Below are 21,734 nucleotides of genomic sequence, written 5' to 3'. Positions count from 1 at the left end.
CCTGGACTACTGCTTCCGGGGGTCTTGGTTCATCAAACCACAGAAGCATGGAAGGAATCCTCAGATTTTCATTTTCTGTAGAAACATAAATAAAAACTCCTTTTCGAAGTAACATATCCTTATACTTAAATTTTGAAGTCAAGGAATTTTTAAAAGATAGAAGTTAAATTAATTCAGCAGCATTTATAATCAAGTGTACTTTAGCAGCTGTTCCTTCCTGATCAATCAAAAAACTGAAAAACACAATAGCGTACAGTATCCAGACTCTCTGTGTATTTTCCATCTTTACTTGGCTTATTTATTTATCTATTATTACTTCATTTCTTTTAATTTTATTTATTTTTCTCTGAGAGAGGGTTTCTCTTTGGAAATCTTCCTGCCTCTGCCTCTGCAGCAAATTCTACCAAATTCTGTCTCTCAAGATCAGGGTAACATTGGTTTAAAAAGAATTTGGATGAGGTCCTTGTTTTTCTATTTTAAGGAATAGTCTGCTTGCTTAGAGACATCTGCAGAAGTCCGCATGCGTTAAGAAAACTTATTTCCCACATGGATGCCAGGCTTCATGATGGAATAAAAAATAATAGAGAATCCCAGGTATACTAAGAATAAGAGAAAATGTGTTACATGGTAGCTGAACTGAGCTTACAGGGTACCAATGAGTGGAGAAGCATCAGGTGGCTCCACATAGTTCCAAGGCATCTTTCTCCTACAAGATTTAGGCTCAGAATCATCTTTCCATTTTAAAGATAAGGAAACTGGCCCACCCCACTGTGCCGCAATGTTTCTGTTGTGGGTTAGATCTGGCCTGCATTCTGAACAGTGGTATTGTGGTGGTTTAAATCAGAAAATGTCACATTACATATGTCAGGCAGAGACTTACCTCAGTCCAGAGTCACAAAATCACTCTAAATCTCACACTTAAGATGAGGAGCTCATTTCTACAGACAACACGATGAATAGGATTACAACAGGAAGTTGTTTGGCAGGTTCTGGTGGTGTTTTCAAGAGCTACTCTGCCAAATCTGACCAAAACAGTGTAGGACATTGCTCTCAAAGTTCCAATCATAGTCCAATACTTTATTAAATATGAGGAATGATTTATTCCCAGAGAATATAACAGGATACCTTTCTATACTTGGCCATTTTAAAGACAGGGATTACAGAGAAATGCATTCCCTCATCTAAAATCCCATCACATAACTTCTGGGCTTTAGCTCAGCTTAATATTGCAAAACTGGCCCCAGTGTCCTCACTGCATTGAATCACACAGGAGTTCACTACGCAGGATTCATTACATGGATATGCATAACAGCTCATCAGAGACCATAACTCTCTGCTTTAGTATACACTTCCCTAACCTCAACAACCACTTTCTCTATCTGGCCTATTCATGCTGCAAGTTATAAATTTTCACCTTTTCACTGGAATTGAGCAATAATGCCCCTAGTATATGTTCTTTTATATTATATCTTTACAGATATGAGGCAAAGACGAATTAATCTAGGACCACAACAAATCAAAATGAGAATTACCTTAATCGAATTTTCAAAATTGCTCATTATTTGAAGTTTAAGAGAGTTTTTATAGCTTGTATGTCTGTGCACCGTGTGCAAGTGGTATCCGCAGAAGTCATAACAAGGCGATGGTCTCTGTACCTATGCTTACAGGTGGTTTTAGCTGTTATGTTTGTGATGGGATTCACACAGGGGTGTTGGAAAGAACAGCCAATGCTCTTAATGCTGAGTCACATCTCCAGCCACCTGGACTAATTTGCATTACAGATGTGGGCAGTTTTTATAAGAATACAGAAAATGCGATGATGAAGATGATGATGATGCCAGAGTAGTTATCGCTGGAATGAAAGGAACCAACATGTTTAATGTACAAATGCTAGACCTCCCCCATTGTTACCTTGCTGTGTTCAGGGCTCACAGGAGCAGTCTTGGGTGCCACCTTGGTTCCCCTCACTCTACTCTATCATTTATTCTCTATATCTTAAATTTTTAAATTGTGGATGCTTCTGGCAACTCCACAGCAGATCGTCATTGGCGGCCTGCTGTACAGCAAAAACCTCTAGTTAAATGGAAAGACCTGATCTCAGGTCTTTGGAGAGGACCAGATCCAGTTTTGGTTTGGGCCCGGGGGTCTGCTGTGTTTCCCACAAGATGGTGAGTCCCCAATTTGGGTTCCAGAGCATTGTGTGCTCTGTTCCTGCTGATACTCATCAGCTGCCTATAGACTTATTAGGCTTTAATGAGGAACCTGCCTGTCCTGATGCTGGCAGGTCTTCAGTGTCAGATAATCAGCCTCAACCATAGCCTAGGAAAGGCAGCCCTCAGGATGATTTTGCCTGCTTGGACATTTGCTATATTCCATATCACTCCCTCGGGAGAAATGTTTAATTATCTCCTCCAGGTATGCCGCTTGAGAAGCTATTGATCAGCCTTGGTGCTCCGTTTCCCAGTTTTCATACCTATTCTAGGGAAAAGGGACCAGTCAAAGAAACACACCCTAAAACCAGTGCCAAAGGAACACACTTTGTCCCTGGAATCAGAATCAGTGAAAGAAATGTACCCTGGCCCTAAAATTGGAGCCAAAAGGCTAAAAAGGACCAGAGAAAGAAACACACTTTGGCCCTGAAACCAGAGCCAAATCTGACCCTAATCCTGTTTAAGAAAGTAACCAATCCTGGAGCAGAGCTCTAGCCAATCTGAGCTCAGCACTGAAATCGGACCAATCCCTACTCTGGAAAAACTTCCCCAACCCCAGGAATCCCTATATAAACCCTGTGTATGTTCAGCTTGGCTGGTCCAGCTGCCTTCCAATAAACACCTTTGGATGAGCTCCAGGATACCTTTCTACCTGAGCTGTGTAACACTCAGTATTCTGTGACTCCAGAGTGCCAGAATACCTGACCCACTCATGTTCCATCCTGTCCCGACCCATCCGGAAACACTTACATTTGGTGCCGAAACCCGGGATAGGCTCTCCTGGTGCCTGTGCTCCCTTTCATGGTCTGAGCCGCACTGGGACCCTATCTCTCATCTCCAGTTGGCCTGCAGCAGACTCGCCTTCCAGCTCACCAATCGCTTGACACTCTATCCACCATCAACGATTGGGTAAGTCTCCCCTTCATTTGGTGATTCAGCTCCCTAAGTCAGGATACTTGTAGAGGCGGAGGTAGCCCAGGCAAGGCCCTTAAGGCTATAGCTGACCCTCCTCACCTTACCCCATCCCACCACCCTTGAAATTGCAATCCTGCAGTTTCCTTAGGCCCTACAGGGTCATTGCGTCCCTTCCTGAACCTTTCCTGTGGATGAGACCCTCTTAGAGCTCGGTTTCAATCTACGCCTTCTGGCCTCTAGAAAAGCCCTGGTACCAGGCGCCGAGTCTCTTCTGGCTTAGCTGGGCTAAGCCTGCCCCCCGTTGAGTTGGGGGAAGACCCTCTGAACGGCTTGGTCCTCTTTCAGTGGTCCTCCCTGAGTCCTGGGGACGCCCTTGACTACAGTCTGCAGTGACCTTTTCCTTCTCATCCATGGGAACTGTGTCCTCTGTAGCCTCCCATTCCCCCTTGGGATGCCTCCTAGAAAACCTCAAGTCTCTACACCTGACACCTGAACTAAAGGGACCTAAACTTATTCGCTTTTGCCATAAAATTTGGCCTAAATACCATTTAGATAATCAGTCCAAATGGCCACGTAATGGCACCCTGGATCCCAATATTATTCGGGACCTTTACAACTACTGTAAGCGATTGGAAAAATGGAAGGAGATTTTCTATGTCCAGGCTTTCTCTCTGCTACGCTCCAAGCCTTCTCTCTGTGCCTCATGCTCTCCCACTCAACTCCTTTTGGCTAGGAAGTCTGAACAAGATGATCCCTCCACTGCTTTTGACCCAGCCAATGAGCCTTCTCCCCGTCGAACAAAACCCTCAGCTCCCCCTCTTGCACTGGCCCCTCCGATTTCCCTTCCTCCCTCTTCAGTGACAAGTCACCCTAGTCAGCATTCACTGGCACCCTCCTTCAGCTCACCACCAACAGTCCCTAGTCCTCCCACTACTCGGTCCCGCTGCACTAAGGGACCACCCCCTTTACCTCCCCAACCTAAACCAGCTCCAGTTCTCCCCTTGCGAGAGGTTGCCGGGGTGGATGGCTTAGTCAAAGTTCATGTCCCCTTCTCATTGACTAAACTCTCCCAAATAGACAAAAGATTGGGATCCTATAGTGCCAACCCTTCCACCTTTATTAAAGAATTCCAGTATATTACCCAGTCCTATAACCTTACCTTCCATGATGTTTATAGGATTCTTACCAACAATCTCCTCCCTGAGGAACGCAGGCGAGTTTGGGAACAGGCTAGAATCTATGCAGATGACATCCATCAAACTGATGATACCTACCCAGTTGGATCTATGGCAGTTCCTGACCAGGAGCCTGACTGGGATTACAATACCCCAGAGATCCACCTGCCTCTGCCTCCTGAGTGCTGGGAATAAAGGCCTCTGCCCCCACTGCCTGGCCCCTTCTCTTCATATGCTTTATTTGCCAATGTTTAGATCAGTATGCCCTTCGGTCCCTCAGTCGTGAACTCATCTTGAACATGAACAGGACTTCCTTTATGTTCTGTTGGACTTGCTGACAGTTTCAAGTGATTTCAATTAGGATAGTCATATTTAGGTATATAAACTGTTGGCTTAAAGTCTCTGCTTATTTTACATTTAGGGTTATTTTGTTCTATTTATTTATTTTGCTGTGTGTTATTTTTTTCTTTTTTTATTATCATTTTTTATTTTAATTTTAAATAGCTTGTTTTACATGTCAATCCCAGTTCCCTCTCCCTCCCCTCCTCCCACACTCCCCTACCCCCCACCCTCCCACCCTATTGCCAAATCCTTCCACATAGGGGATATCTAGAGTCTGTCATTTCACTCTGGGTAGGGTCCAGGCACTCCCCTAAGAGTCCAGGCTGAGAGCGCATCCCTCTTTGTGCTATAGGCACATGATGACTGTTTGTATTCCAGGGATAGACACTGATCCACAGCTCAGGGCCCCATAGGTTGCCCAGGCCTTCTCACTGACACTCACATTTGGGGGGTTCAGATCAGTCCCATGCTGGCCTCCCCACTGTCGGTCTGGGGTCCAAGAGCTCCCCCTGTTTAGATCAGCTGTCTCTGCTGGTTTTGCAAGCCCATTCTTTGCCAATTTGCTCATCACTCCTCTCTCTCTGTCACTGGGTTCCTTGGGTTCAGTTCAGTGATTAATTGTGTGTTTGCCTCTGCTTCCATCAGTCACAGGATGAAGGCTCCCGGATGGTTATAGACCTCAAGTTCATTATCAGGAATGGGCATTTGAGGTGGTCTCTCCACTATTGCTTAGCTTACCAGTTGGTGTTATCCCTTTAGGTCACTCAAGGTCACTCTGGTGCCTGATCTGTCTTCTATCCTATGATTCCCTCTTTCCCCTATTCTACCCCCACCCACTCAACTTCCTGTTCCCCCATGACCAACTCTCTTCCTCTTCACCCCCTCTCTTCTTCCCAGCTCCCACTCCCCCCCACCCCTCGCCGTGTTCCCCATCCATTCAGAGGATCTTGTCTCAATCCTCTTCTCTTGGGTACTATGCATATATGCATATCTTTTAGGTTCTTTCCTGTTTCCCAGACTATCAGTGGAAGTACAGACTAGCACTATCCTGATCCATGTCTAACATCCATATATGTGTGAGTACATACCATGTTTGTCTTTTTGCGACTGGGTTACCTCACTCAGGATGGTTTCTTCCAGTGCTATGCATTTACCTGTGAATTTCAAGATTCCATTGTTTTTTCCTGCTGAGTAATACTCCATTGTGTAAATGTACCACATTTTCTCTATCCACTCTTCAGTTGAGGGGCATCTAGGTTGCTTCCAGGTTCTGGCTATTACAAATAATGCTGCTATGAACATAGTGGAGCAGATGCCCTTGTTGTAGGAATTTGCCTCTTTTGGATATATGCCTAAGAGTGGAATTGCTGGGTCTAGTGGTAGATTAATTCCCATTTTCCTGAGGAATCTCCATACTGATTTCCAGAGAGGCTGTATGAGTCGGCACTCCCACCAGCAGTGGAGGAGTGTTCCCCTCTCTCCACATCCTCTCCAGCATAAATTGTCATTGGTGTTTTTGATTTTAGCTATTCTGACAGGAGTAAGATGGTATCTCAGAGTTGTTTTGATTTGCATTTCCCTGATGGCTAAGGATTTTGAGCACTTTCTTAAGTGTCTCTTGGCCATTTTAGCCTCCTCTATTGAGAATTCTCTATTTAGTTCTGTACCCCACCTTTTAATTGGATCCTTTGGTGTTTTGGAGACTTGTTTCTTGAGTTCTTTGTAAATTTTGGAGATTAGCCCTCTGTCAGATGTAGGGTTAGTGAATATCTTTTCCCATTCTGTGGCCTGCCTTTTTGTCTTTTTGACTGTGACCTTTGCCTTACAGAAGCTTTTTAGTTTCAGAAGGTCCCATTTGTTAATTGTCGATCTCAGTGCCTGTGCCACTGGTGTTATGTTTAGGAAGTGGTCTCCTGTACCAACTCCTTGAAGAGTATCTCCTACTTTCTCTCCTAAAAGTTTCAGTGTGGCTGGATTTATGTTGAGATCTTTGATCCATTTGGACTTAAGTTTTGTACAAGGTGATAAACATGGATCTATGTGCAGTCTTCTGCATACCAGTACCCAGTTATGCCAGCACCATTTGTTGAAGATGCTTTCTTTTTTCCATTGTACAGTTTTAGCTTCTTTGTCAAAAATCAAGTGTTCATAGGTGTGTGGGTTAAAATTAGGGCTTTCGATTCGGTTCCATTGGTCTACCTGCCTATTTTTGTGCCAATACCAAGCTGTTTTCAGGACTATAGGTCTATAATAGAGCTTGAAGTCAGGTATGGTGATGCCTCCTGAAGTTCCTTTATTGTATAGGGTTGTTTTGGCTATCCTGGGCCTTTTGTTTTTCCATATAAAGTTGATTAATGTTCTTTCCAGGTCCTTGAAGAATTGTGATGGAATTTTGATAGGGATTGCATTGAATCTGTAGACTGCTTTTGGCAAGATTGCCATTTTTATTATGTTGATCCTACCAATCCAAGAGCATGGGAGATCTTTCCATTTTCTGGTATCTTCTTTGATTTCTTTCTTTAAGGACACAAAGTTCTTGATATACAGGTCTTTCACTTCCTTGGTTAACATTATCCCCAGATATTTGATGCTGTTTTTGGCTATATTGTAAAGGGTGATGTTTCTCTGATTTCTTTCTCAGTCACTTCATCATCTGTATATAATAGGGCCACTGATTTTTTTTGAGTTTACCTTGTATCCTGCCACATTGCTGAAGGTGTTTATCAGCTCTAGGAGTAACCTTGCAGAGTTTTTTGGGTCACTTATGTAAACTATCATATCATCTGCAAATAGTGAAAGTTTGACTTCTTCTTTTCCTATTTGTATCCCGTTTATCTCCTTTTGTTGTCTTATTGCTGTAGCTAGAACTTCAAGTACAATATTGAAGAGATATGGAGAGAGTGGACAGCCTTGTCTTGTTCCTGATTTTAGAGGAATTGCTTTGAGTTTCTCTCCATTTAGTTTGATGTTAGCTGTTGGTTTACTGTATATTGCTTTTATTATATTCAGGTACGTTCCTGTTATCCCTGATCTCTCTAGGACCTTTATCATGAAGGGGTGCTGGATTTTGTCAAAGGCTTTTTCAGCATCTAGTGAGATGATCATGTGGTTTTTCTTTCACAGATTGTTAATATGGTGGATTACATTGATAGATTTTCTAATGTTGAACCATCCCTGCATTCCTGGGATGAAGCCTACTTGATCATGGTGGATGATTTTTCTGATGTGTTCTTGAATCCGGTTTGCGAGTATTTTATTGAGTATTTTTGCATCGATGTTCATGAGGGAAATTGGTCTATAGTTCTCTTTCTTAGTTGTGTCTTTGTGTGGCTTGGGTATCAAGGTAATTGTAGCCTCGTAGAAAGAGTTTGGCAGTGAGCCTCCTGCTTCTATTTTGTGGAATACTTTGAGGAGTATTGGAATGAGCTCTTCTTTGAATTTCTGGTAGAATTCTGCACTGAAGCCATCTGGGCCTGGGCTTTTTTTGTTTGGGAGACTTTTGATGACTGCTTCTATTTCATTAGGGGTTATAGGTCTGTTTAGATTGTTTATCTGTTCTTGATTTAGTTTTGGCAAGTGATATCTATCCAGGAAATTGTCCATTTCTTTTACATTTTCAAATTTTGTGGAGTACAGATTTTTCAAAGTATGCCCTGATGATTCTCTGGATTTCCTCAGAGTCCGTTGTTATGTCTCCTTTTTCATCCCTGATTTTGTTAATTAGCATGCTCTCTCTCTGTCTTTTGGTTAGTTTGGACAGAGGTTTATCTATTTTGTTTTTTTCTCAAAGAACCAACTCTTTGTTTCATTGATTCTTAGTGTTTTCCTAGTTTCTACTTGATTGATTTCAGCCCTCAGTTTGATTATTTCCTGGCGTCTGTTCCTCCTGGGTGAATTTGCTTCTTTTTGTTCTAGAACATTCAGCTGTGCTATTAATTCTCTAGTATGACTGTTCTCCAGTTTTTTCATGTGGGCACTTAGTGCTATGAACTTCCCCCGTAGCACTGCTTTCAAAGTGTCCCATAGGTTTGGGTATGTTGTGTCTTCATTCTCATTGAAATCAAGGAAGTCTTTAATTTCTTTTTTTATTTCTTCTTTGACCCAGGGATGGTGCAGTTGAGCATTATTCAATTTCCATGAGTTTGTAGGTTTTCTGCAATTTGTGTTGTTGTTGAATTCTAATTTTAGAGCATGGTGGTCAGATAAGATGCATGGAGTTATTCCAATTTTTTTGTAGCTGCTGAGGTTTGATATGTTGCCAAGTATGTGTTCGATTTTAGAGAAGGTTCCATGTGGTGCCGAGAAGGTATATCCCTTTGTATTTGGGTGGAATGTTCTATAGATGTCTGTTAAACCCAGTTGGGTCATAACTTCTATTAGTTCTTTTGTTTCTTTGTTAAGTTTCTGTCTGGAGGTCCTGTCTAGCGGTGAGAGCGGAGTGTTGAAGTCTCCTACTATTAGTGTGTGAGATTTTATGTGCATTTTGAGCTTTAGTAATGTTTCTTTCATGAATGTAGGTGCCTTTGTATTTGGGGCGTAGATGTTTAAAATTGAGACTTCGCCTTGATGTATTTTTCCTTTGATGAATATGAAGTGTCCTTCTTCATCTCTTTTGATTGATTTTAATTTGAAGTCTAATTTGTTAGATATTAGGATTGCTACACCCGCTTGTTTCTTGGGACCATTTGATTGGAAGATCTTTTCCCTACCCTTCACTCTGAGATAACGTCTGTCTTTGATGTTGAGATGTGCTTCTTGTATGCAGCAGAAGGAAGGGTTCTGTCTTCGTATCCATTCTGCTAGTCTGTGTCTTTTTATAGGCAAGTTGAGGCCGTTGACATTGAGGGATATTAATGACCATTGATTGATGGTCCTTGTTTGTGCTTGATTTATTGTTAGTGAAGTTATTTTGTGTAGTTTCTCCTCCCTTTTTCTTTTGGTGTTTTGTAAAGTGGGATTATATATTGCCTGTGTCTTTGTGAATGTAGTTATCTTCCTTGGATCTAGGTTTTCCTTCTAGCATTTTCTGTAGAGCTGGATTCATGGATACGTATTGTTTAAATCTGGCTTTGTCATGGAATATTTTGTTTTCTCCATCTATGGTAATTGAGAGCTTTGCTGGATATAGTAGTCTGGGTTGGCATCCTTGTTCCCTTAGCGTTTGTAGGACATCTGTCCAGGATCTTCTGGCTTTCATCGTTTCCATTGAGAAGTCAGGTGTAATTCGGATAGGTCTGCCATTGTATGTTACTTGGCCTTTTTCTTTAGCTGCTCTTAATATTTTCTCTTTACTCTGTAGGTTTGATGTTTTGATTATTATATGGCGAGGTGACTTCTTTTTCTGGTCGAGCCTATTTGGTGTTCTGTAAGATTCTTGTACTTTCATAGGCATATCTTTCTTTAGGTTAGGGAAGTTTTCTTCTATGATTTTGTTGAATATGTTTTCTGTACCTTTGAGTTGTATTTCTTCGCCTTCTTCTATACCTATTATTCTCAGGTTTGGCTTCTTCACGGTGTCCCATATTTCCTGGATATTTTGTGTTAAGGATGTGTTGGTTTTGAGATTTTCTTTGGTTGACGACTGTATATCCTCTAATGAGTCTTCAACACCTGAGATTCTCTCTTCTATCTCTTGTATTCTATTGATGATACTTGCATCTGTAGTTCCTGATCGTTTACCCAGCTTTTCTATTTCCAGCATCCCTTCATTCTGTGTTTTCTTTATCGTTTCTATTTCAGCTTTCAATCCTTCAACTTGTTTGAGTTGTTTCCTTAATTTTTTTGGTTGTTTTTTCTTGGTGCTCTTTATAGATTCTTTGAGAGATTTGTATATTTCTTGAATTTTTCCCCCATTTCATGGATTTTTTGTTTGTTTTTTCTTCTATTTCTTTAAGGGATTTCCTCGTTTCTTCTTTGAGGGTCTCCATCACCTTCATGAAATAATTTTTAAGGTCTGTCTCTTCTTCGTCTATGTAGTGCTTTTCGGGTCTTGCTGGCGTTGGATCCCTGGATTCTGGTGGGGTCATGTTGGTGTTTGTATTGCTGAGTGAGCTCTTATTCTGTCTTCTTCTCATCTCTTCTTCCAGTGGGTGCTGGTGGGGTCTTTCCGTCTCCACTGGTCTCGTCCTTCCTGCAGCTGAAGCTGGGGATGCTGACACAGAGTTTGGGGCCTGGAAGGGCTGATGTCTTTCCTGAAGCTGGACTCGGTGGGGTTGGGGGTCTTGGAATTGCTCACGTCTTTGCTGTGTGGGCGGGTCTCCTGAAGCTGGACTCGCCGGGGTTGGGGTCCTGGAATTGCTGACATCTTTGCTGTGTGGGCGGGTCTCCTGAAGCTGGACTCACTGGGGTTGGGGTCTTCTGTGTGTTATTTTTCTGTCGGTGCCACAACACACACTTTGGCAAGTAAGATGAAAACTGGGGGGTGGAGGTCACTGCTGTTTTTCCAACGTGTGGGATAAAGGAAGGAAAGCTTGGGAGCATTGCAGAGGTTCAGATTTCTGTTCTGTTGAATTTACTAAAGGTTTCAAGTGATTTCAACAAGGATTGTCATGTTTAGGTGCATAAACTGTTGGCTTATACTCTGCTTATTTTGGAGTTAGGGTTGCTTTGCTCTGTTTGTTTATTTTTGTTCTCTATCATTTATCTGTGGGTGCTACCACACACACTTGGGGAACTCTGGGAAAACTGAGGGTGGTTGTCAGTGGTTTTACTTTTTTCAGCATGTGGAATCAAGGAAGGAAAGCTCATGTTACCGGGTCTGGAGAAGGCTACTATAGGCTTTGTAGAAGATATGGGATAGTGTCTCTTTCCTTTTCCCTTATTGAATAGTTGGAAAATATTAATGTCAGTTATTTTAAAACTTGGGTAGAATGCACATATGAATATATTATCCAGTCTTTTATTCCTTTTGTCATTTCATCGTTGAAGATCTTTTAAAATAAATTTGTATTTATTACACACAATCTTATTTTACAAACCAATCCCAGTTCCCTCTCCCTCCCATCCTCTCATGCCACCATAAATCCCCCATCCACACACCAGGAAGGGTGAGGCATCCATTGGTGGATCATCAAAGTCTGTCACATCATTTGGGGCAGGACCTAGGTCCTCCCCCATATATCTACATTGGTTCCACTGCCAGAAGTACCATAGACTGCCCTAGACCCCCCTGACACCCACATTCAGAGGGCCTGTTTCAGTCCTATGCTGGTTCCCCAGCTGTCACACTGTGGTCTGTGAGCTCCAACGTGTCAGGTCAGCTGTTTCTGTGGGTTTTGCCAGACGGTCTGGACCCCTATGCCCATCACTCCTCATGATCTACAACTGGATTCCAGGAGTTCTGCTCAGTGCTTGGTTGTGAATCTCTGCTTCTGCTTCCATCAGCTATTGGATGAAGGCTCTATGAGGGCATTTAACGTAGTCATCAATCTCATTATAGCGTACAGATATTACCTGATGGCCCTTTCACTCAGGACAGACTAGAAACCGTGCAAACACAAATCAGACCTTCTGAAACCATCTATTTTCACAACCATGGAAGAGAAGAAGTGTGGAAAGATGCATTCTGTTTGGGATCTCGGTGCACAAATGCACAAAACAATCAACAACTTCTCTGTCCCTGCACAGAAACACAGGACCATATGCTGTGTGTCCTGACTTTTCCCCTTTAAATGCAAAGTCTCACACACACATGGGTAAGTATCAGATTCAGCAAGCTGTAGCCTCCCCTACAGCCAAATCAACACACACAAATATCAGGACCTGCTGCATTGTAAATCCTGAATAACCAAGTTATATTCACACAAACACAGAGGAGAGATGGGGGAGGGAGAGGGATAGGGAGAGAGAGAGAGGAGGTAGAAACAGAAGAGCCTGAGGGCAAGGCTGAAAAAGATGGGTGCTGGATCCAGTAGGTATCCCATCACCCATAGTCAAACCCCCCTGTCCAGTAGGTATCGCATCATACACTCACACCAGAACATGATGCCAGGTTCTGATATATTTCCCATTCCCTTACAACCAAATCCCTCTATATATGGCAAGGTGTCATGTCTTTCAGTGTGTCCCCAGTCTTACAACCACAACCTCCCCATGCAGAGTTTGGAGTCAGGTACTGCTCAGAATCCCTTCTTCTATATCCAATGACACACATATGAACATACACACATGGGAGCTCACAGGACCTTTGAGGTTAGCCCTACATAGCAAATAAAATACCTATAAACACACACTCTCACACACACACACACACACAGACACACACACAGACACAGTAAGTTTTCTGGTCCTGTAATGTATAAATGGCCATGAAAATTCTCTGTTTCTGTCTCTGTCTCTCATACACAAACACTCTCAAACGCACATACGCACGCGCGCACACAAACACACACACACACACACACACACACACTCATCCATAATGAGGTGTCAGTCACTTACTGCTAGATAATCATTCCATTCAAAGCCCCTCTTAAAACCAAATGCAGGCCCTTTTGTCAGTCTCCTCCTCTGTAACTAAGCCCTCACACAGTACATTGCTCTGCCTGCAGGTATTTTTTCCTGCACAGCCAATGTCAACATATAGCAGGATTAAGCTCCTGCTAAGCACCCCCTGCCCTAGAGACAAAAGTCCCAATACAAATAGAAGCCAGGTATCAGACATTTAGGGTAGCCTTTTCCCTACTGTAAGAATTCCAATAAAAGCAAAGGTGTATGCATAAGATCAAACCATGCCTCCTGAACATGGCTGTTATGTTTGGAGGCCTGGGTAGGCTATGGGGCCACTGGCAGTAGAACCAGTATTTATTCCTGTGCATGAATGGGCTTTGGGAGATCATTCCATATGGGGATACTCTCTCAGCCTAGACATATGGGGGAGTACATTATAAAAGATAACCGTTGTTTAATAATACTCATTATTCAAGTACTTAATGAGTGTATTAAATACTAGATACTAAATTTACCCAAAGTAATCACTATTGATAACCTTGCTTTTCCCTCTCCCTGGGTCCTGGACAACCTGCCCTGATCTTCTCCCAATTCCAATCCTTCCCCCCCATTTCTTCTCCTCAGCACCCACTCTGCACCACCCTTTATTGAGCCTGAATCTTCTGCCACTTGCCTGTCACTCCCTGCCAGCCTGCTGCTGGGCCCGTGCCTTCTCCTTAGGGAAGCTTTCCTGGTTGCAGGGACTCTCTAATCCTCTGGCTCTCTCCGTACCTCGGGATGGCTCTTCTCCAAGGCTACATTTTCAGCCCTGGATCCATTTTTAACAGGTTTTTGCTGCACTCTGACAAGTGTCAAAGGTTGCATGGCTGCATAGTACAGGTTTAGGTGGCTGCATAAGGACTCTGCATGCAGAAACCAGCAATCACCACATGAAAGCCTCACTTAATGGACCATTATCCAGCTATTCCCACTCCTAGATGTTGTGAAATCTAAGCTGGTATCTCATTCATAGAAGGTAGGAGCTGTGTCATTGCCATGTTTGACACCTAGATAATGGGATTCACACCCATTACACCCAGTTGCCCTCCATGATTTTACATGTTTGCATGCATACATTTATTTAGAGACAGTGTTTCCTGTTGCACAGGCTGACCCCAAACTCTCTATGTTGCTGAGAATGACCTTGAACTTCTGTTCCTTCTAATCCCCATGAGCTCTGGGAAAACAGGCATATGCCACTAACCCTGATGCATGTGGTCCTCACAATTGAAACCACGGCTGCTTGTGTGCTCACCAGTCAGCTGCTGCTGTTTGATTTCTCGTTGTTTGGAAGTGTCCCGTGTGCCCAGGATGGTGTTCTACTCTTGTTTCATCCAAGTCACAAGTCTAAGGAAGTATCCATTCATCTTCAGTGGTAGATCTGCTGAGATCACGTGTGCAAAAATGAAAACCCTACATTTAATTAGAAGCACTTGTTCTCACTGCATATCTGTCTAAGGAAATACATGCTTGGTATTATAAACGTAGACAACTAACCTTGGCTGCAGAGGTCATGGACTAGACAGGAGAAGAAAACTACTACTTCCATCATATTAAACAAATGTAATATTTAACTGTATTCCAAAAGTATATTGTTGTACCCACATATAAATATAGCAGCTGATTCTCATCAAAACACCTTTTTGAAACACCAGACTACTACAGAGACCCACAACTGGTCAAAATGCAGAGATGTGATTTTGCCATCCTAAATCTAGGTTGACAAAGGTGCAATTGTGTCTTTTACGGGAAAGGTTAGCTCTGTCTCTCAATGATGTGGCTACAAATGCAAGACAAATATGAAACAGCAGTTCACATGCAAATGCAGACAGGGTCAATTCCACATGGAACGCCATGACAAGTGTTACAGGTTATCAGTACCTGTGCAGACAGAATCAGTCTCCTTCAGGGACAAGCTCCCACTTAGGTTGTTCACTCCCCAGTGGTCTGCTCTGCACATCCATACAAATGAACAAAGATCAATGTCCTCAGTAGGATAGAAATTCCTGTGTCTATGTATGAACACAAAACCACATACATATATGCATTTAACTCATTAAAGGGTCATGTTTGGTGCTTACATGGGATGAGCTGAGGCACAAGAGGGAAGGAAGGTGGCAGGAGGGATTGTATCCAGAGTGAGGAAGTGGAAAGTTCCAAATCCTGAATAGCCAAGTTACACACACACATACACACACACACATACACACACACACACACACACACACACACACAGGGCAGTGAAAGGGAGAGGAGGAGGGAGAGGACGTAAAAACAGAGTAGCATGAGGGCAAGAGACAGAAAGGTAGGAGTTGGGCCAGAAGGTATCCCCTCAGCCATAGTCCAAGCCCCCAGACCCCATGCATATGCAACAGATCATGATGCCAGGTGCTGATAAACTCTCATTCCCTTACAGTCTCTATACATGGCTAGGAGTCATATCCTTCAAGGTGTCCCCGACCTGACAGCAACGACCTCCCCATGCAGATTTTGGAGTCAGTTACTGCTCAGAATCCCCTCTTCTATAGCCACTGAAACACATATACACAGACACACATGGGAAGTCACAGGTTGTAAGGTTAATCCAAGCTAACACACACACACACACACACACACACACACACACACGGAGTTAGTTTTCTGGTTCTGCTATGTATAAATGTCTATGAAATACAAAAGTCTCTCTTGTCTTTCATCTCCTTTTCTGAAAGAGGTGTTAGTTATTTACTGTTTTATATCCTTCCATTTGACCAAAGCCCCACTGTGACAACCAAATGCACATCCCACCTGATCTCCCCTCTTCTGTAACTAATAACCCCACACAATACATTGCTGTGTCTGTTTCTACCAGGTATTTTCCCTTGCACAGGCAAAGCCCCACATATAGCAGGATTCAGCTCCTCCTAATTGCCCCCTCCCCTAGAGGCGAAAGTCCCAATATGAATACAAGCCAGGTACCAGTCCTTCTTAGTAACCTCTTCCCTACAGTAAAAGCTTCCAATAAAAGCACAGGTGTCTGCCTAAGACGGAACCAGGGCTCCTGAACCTGGGTGTCAGTGGGGAGGCCTGAGCATTCTATAGTTCCCCTGGCAGTGGAATCAGTATTTATCCGTAGTGCGTGAATGGCTTTGGGAGCCCATTAGCTGTGGAGGGATACTCTTTTCTACAATTATTTCTTTTTTTTTACTTAATATATTTTATAAGATGTTTACTTTATTAGACTTTATATAAGTATATACACATTTATACACATGAAGCAAAGGTGAGGCTTATCCCTATAAAATTCTTTATATTCTTTTTTTAAATTTTATTTTCCAGTTTAAATTTAGATAAGAAACAAGGTTGCTTCACAAGTCAGTTCCAGGTCCCTCTCCCTTTCCCTCCCCTCCTCCCGTGCCCTCCCCCAACTTCCCCCCCGTTTTCCCCTCATTCCCCCAGGGAGGGGAGGCCCTCCATGGGGGCGTCCATAGTCTGTCATTTCATATAGGGCAGGGCCTAGACCCTTCCCCAAGAGTTCAGGGTGAGAGTGCACCTCACATTGTTCTATGGGAGTCCAAAGTCCGTGTGTATACTTGGGATGGGTACTGATCTGCTGCCCAAGGCTCAATAGATTACCTAGGCCTCCTCACTGACACCCAGATTCCGGAGGTCTTGATCAGTCCCATGATGGATTCCCAGGCTGATGCCTGGGATTCAAGAGTTAACCTTTGTCAGGTCAGCTGTTTCTGGGGGTTAAACCAGCCCAGTCTTAATCTCTTTGATCATCAGTCCTCCCTCTCTGTTACTGGCTTTCTTGAGTTCAGCTCAGTACTTAACCAAGGGAGTCTGCCTCTTCTTCGATCAGCCACTAAATGAAGTTTCTGTTTCCCAGACTCTCTAGCCATAGGATTGTAGGCTGGCACCCCCCAGATCTATGTCTAAAATCCATATATGAGAGAGTACATGCCATGTTTCTCTTTTTGTGACTGGGTTACCTCACTCAGGATGGTTTCTTCTAGTGTCATCCATTTGCCTGCGAATCTCATGATCCCATTATTTTTTTCTGCTGAATAGTACTCCATTGTTCTATAATTATTTCTATCATTTTCTGCCTATCCCAATTACTTCCACACCCTCCTCCCTGCATACCCATGTAGGGCTATGGTCTTCCTCTCTTTCTATTAAAAAGCAAAACACAAAGAAAAATCAATACCTATAAAATATCCTCAAAAAATGAGTCAAAACGTCTATGACACTTCTATTGAGCTGGTTTATGTGTTTGCCAATGTTTCTCCCACATGGGTCCTATCAAGTGGAGTAGTTAAGATACCCAGTGAGAACTCATTGAAGGAAACTGATTCTTCCTTTGCCATCAGGAAACAATTGCAAAAGTGTCCTTGATTAGGCATGGAAACTTGTTTCCCCTTCCACTTTTCATTGCTAGAACCCCATCTGGCTTGAAGCTTTTTATGCTTGTGTGTTGCTACAGTCTACGTGAGTTTATGTGTTCATATGTACTGTGATTATCTTCTTCCTTGTGAACATCTATTGCCTCTGGCTCCTAATGTCTTTCTGTCTCCTTTTGTCAGTTGCTCCCTGAAACTTGAAGGATGATTTTCACGAAGCCATCCCATTTAGAACTAAGTATTACAAAGTCTCACACTCTCTCTACATCGTTATGAGTCTCTGTGTTAGTTCCATCTCTTGCAAGAGAGTTTCACTGGTGTGGGATGTTTGAAACGCTAATCTCTCAGTATAGCACTACGTCATCAAGAGTTGTTTTATCACTATGTTCCTTTAGCAGGATAATAGCATCAGGTTTTCCCATAGGCCCACGACCAACCTACTCAGTCTCCTGGCCACATTAGCAGTGTCAGTTACAGTTTACATCTCATGGAGTGGGCCTGAAAACCAATCAAAAAGTGGCTGATTATGGACAGAGTATTTATGCCATTATTGTTTCAGTCTATTTTGTATATGGGTCATTGTTGTTCTAGGGTTTGTAGCTGGGGGATATTGAAGATTGTCTTTCTCCTTCACTAGACTGCAGAGTATATTCCTGTGTCATGCTCGTCAGTCAGTAGTGGTGAGTCTTCTAGGTATTCACCCACTCAACTTCTCCATGTTGACTAACACACACTTGTGTTGTCTTCAGCAATAAGGTATAACAATAAGGTTGTGGATAAGAAACAGTCTTAGCAGTCTATGTGAACTTTGGGAGTTTTCGTGGGTCCCATGTTCAGCTATTCATAAAGGTAGAACCTGATCATGTCAGTGAACCAAAATTTTTTCTAGAGTTTTTTTTCTTCAACAAATATTGAACTATGTTTCTCTTTATTGATCTGCTTTGGTTTTATATGCTATCTTTGCAGTTTTGCTAGTTCACACAAGTTTAGAAGTTTGCCATTTGCTCCAGTTTTCCATTTCATGCTAGTACACATTTTTAAAATACTTCCAAATGAAGAATCAGAGGAAACAGAGGGGTCAGGGACAGCACAGGAACATTGCCCACAGAGAAATTGTCTGGTACTCATAGGAGCTCACAGAGATCAGGGAGCCTACAGGGGATTTTACCCAGTTCCTATGCATATATGATATTGCTAAGTAGCCTATGGTATTGTGGGATTCCTAACAGTGGGGGATGGTTGGTCACTTATTCTTTGGCCTACTTATGCTACCCTTTTCCTCCTGCGGCTGTATTTCCCAGTCCTACAGTAGCATATTATACCATATTTGGTTGGTGTTCCTGAGAAGCCTGACCTTTCTCGAGGGGATATGTAGAGAGGGTAAATCTGGGGAAGACAGGGGGAGAGTCTGGGGGAGGGCAAAGAGGGAAAAATATGGCCAGGGCATAATATATGAGAATAGGATAAAATACTGGGAAACTTGAGCAATTTGAATGAGAAATGTGTTGACATCATTGACTCCTAGAAGGCCTTTTCTTGTTTTAATTAATTTTTATTTAAATTAAAAGAAATCATATTTTACATACCAACCCCAGTTCCCACTCCCTCTCTTCCTCCCATTCTTCCCACCAATGCCCCATCCCATCCCCCCATCCACTTCTAAAGGAGTGTGAGGCCTCCCATGGGGGATCATCAAAATCTATCACATCATTTAGGGCAGAACCTAGGCCCTCCTCCATGTATTGAGGCTGAGAGAGTGTTCTTAAGATGCTGAATTTGTAATGTTCTCTAATGATATGAAAAAGCTAATACAATGTCAGAAAGAGAAATGACCATTATAAACACAAAGATACCTCTGGTCAAAAGAAAATATAAAGGAAGGAAAGAAGGAAATTATGGAAAGAAAGAAAGAAAGAAAGAAAGAAAGAAAGAAAGAAAGAAAGAAAGAAAGAAAGAAGGAAAGTCAGGGCTATCATAGTACTCTGGAAATAAAATGTGCCACTTATGTGAGCATCCAGCATAAATTAGGACAACTAAGTGAGTCCAGATTTTTGCTTAGAAAATCTTTTATTTTATCACTATATAGAGAACAGAAAAATATTGGATTATCATTATTCATACTTATGTAGTAAGGAAACATCAAACCTGTAATATCTTCTCTCAAAGAAACATTATCAGATCTGAAAACAAAGAAGTAGAATTAAAATGTAAATTGAATAATTATGTGAGAATTTATCAAAACTATTGAAAGAATAAAAAATTCAAAATAAGTTGTAAATGTACATAGGTTTAAATACTTGATAGATATCATGGATTTCTGAGAAATGTCTCATGAATTCCGTTTTCATGGCAGCAAATGACTATTAATTAATACAGAATGATTTTCTACATTACTAAAAGACAAATATGATATCATAATATTCACCAAATTATGTCAAAGTAAAATACACTATTTGGGAACAGGAAACATAGGTAAATTTAATGGCTGTTAAAGGATTACCTTAGAATTTGATAATGGAAATCTTTTCCATAAAAAACAGCATTTCTTTTTCTCAGCAAAGGAGAGCATCTGTTGAGCTGTGTAGCATGATTATTTCTATTCCCTCTGATTTAGTTATTTCTTCAGAAATGTTGATTCTCTGTTACTATTAGCACTCTATACTTTCATTAAGAAAGTATTTCAAGTGTTTATGACTATATGATTTCCATTGTTTAGGTTATTGAGAACTTTGTAGTGAAGAAAAATTTATTCCCAAGAATTGTCATGTTAGTTGCCAAAATAAATCCTTCCAAATGATTCTTTATATTCCAGCCACTTTGGCTGTAACAGCATCAAAGTTTGGCTATAGATTTAAACTGTGTTTTCTCCTACATAACCACTTTTGGTAAGGTTGTGTCTGTTTTGTTTGCCCTTTTTAATAATCAATGTTTTATGCTTTTGGAATGTGCATTATTGTCTACTTCCTCAGATTCAGTTCTCATCTTCAGTACATTTTCCAAAAGCCTTCATGGAGTCAAGTTTATTCTCATTTTTATTTGTGTGACTCACAGGTTCATTGTAAGTGTGCCTTGCATTTGTCACACTTCTCCAAGTAGAAACTGAAAGCTATAGACTCTCCCTAAGACCTACTTCTCTTTGTTTTTATCTGGTTTTCTCAGTTGGTGTTGTCATGGATATTACCAAGAACCTCACTAACAAGACCAGTGGGAAGGTGACCATGCAGCTGGACCTGAAGGCCAGCACCTCTGAAGAGGAGACACTATCCGATCACTATGTCATCCTCAGGACCCTTGGCAAAGGGAACTTTGCTGAGGTGAAGCTTGCCTGCCACCTTCAAACAGAGGAGCAAGTTGCCATCAAGGTCCTGCAAAATGGAACAAGGAATGACTTCAGCATTCAAACCGAACTTGACATCTTGAAAACGTTGGACCACCCATATATTATTAAGCTGTTCCATGTCATCAACACCGAAGATTACACCTATATGGTGTTGGAACATGCTGCTGGTGGAGATCTGGTGAGCCACATTGAGAGGGTGGGCTCTCTGCAGGAGGAGGAGGCCCAGCACATTTTTACACAGCTAGTGTGTGCAGTTCACTACTGCCATAAGAATAACATTGCACACCAAGACATCAAGCTGGATAATATGCTGCTTGATGACAAAGGCAACATCAAGCTATGCGACTTTGGCCTGGCCACCCGTGTCTCCCCTGGCCAAAGTACCAAGGGCTTCTGCGGAGCCATTGGATATTGTGCTCCAGAGCTGTTCTCTGACAAAGAATATGACGCCAAGGCAGTGGACATCTGGAGCAAGGGAGTGGTTTTGTATGCAATGGTGACGGCAGACTTTCCATTCAAGGGCAGTACCTACTCAGACATGGAGGAGGAGATGCAGGATCCCAAGTACCACCTCCCTTACAGACTTCAGAAAACAACAGCTCATGCACTCAGAGTTCAGGAAGTTACAGGGAGGTACCTCACATTGTGAATACCACTGGCACATATGACATCCTGAAAGATTCTCTTCTGGAAACATCTGAGAACACCTTTGATGATCTCACCCCTGAAGGCATTCCTGAAATCCAGATTTCTTCCCTTCAGGAAACATCCAAGAACAGCTTCGATGATGTCATTCCTGCAGACATTCCTGAAATCCAGAGATCTTCCCTTCAGGCATCATCTAAAACACCTTTGATGATGTCCCTACTGAAGGCAGACC

At 42.3% G+C, this 21,734-nt stretch overlaps 1 protein-coding gene across 1 annotated transcript; it reads left to right on the top strand.

The window, feature by feature from the left end:
- The first annotated feature begins 3,008 nt into the window (after positions 1–3,008).
- Positions 3,009–21,503, top strand: LOC121143129 (sperm motility kinase-like). The gene is made up of 2 exons (XM_040754317.1): positions 3,009–3,119; positions 20,674–21,503. Exon 2 carries the CDS (start codon positions 20,685–20,687, stop codon positions 21,501–21,503), a length of 819 nt encoding a protein of 272 aa, XP_040610251.1. The 5' UTR covers positions 3,009–3,119; positions 20,674–20,684.
- Positions 21,504–21,734: the final 231 nt, after the last annotated feature.

This window comes from Mesocricetus auratus, unplaced genomic scaffold, assembly GCF_017639785.1.
Source record: "Mesocricetus auratus isolate SY011 unplaced genomic scaffold, BCM_Maur_2.0 Super-Scaffold_100011, whole genome shotgun sequence".
In the NCBI taxonomy this organism is placed as follows: domain Eukaryota; kingdom Metazoa; phylum Chordata; class Mammalia; order Rodentia; family Cricetidae; genus Mesocricetus; species Mesocricetus auratus.
The sequence above is the reverse complement of the archived record's forward strand: the minus strand, read 5'-3'. Positions and strand labels throughout refer to the sequence as shown.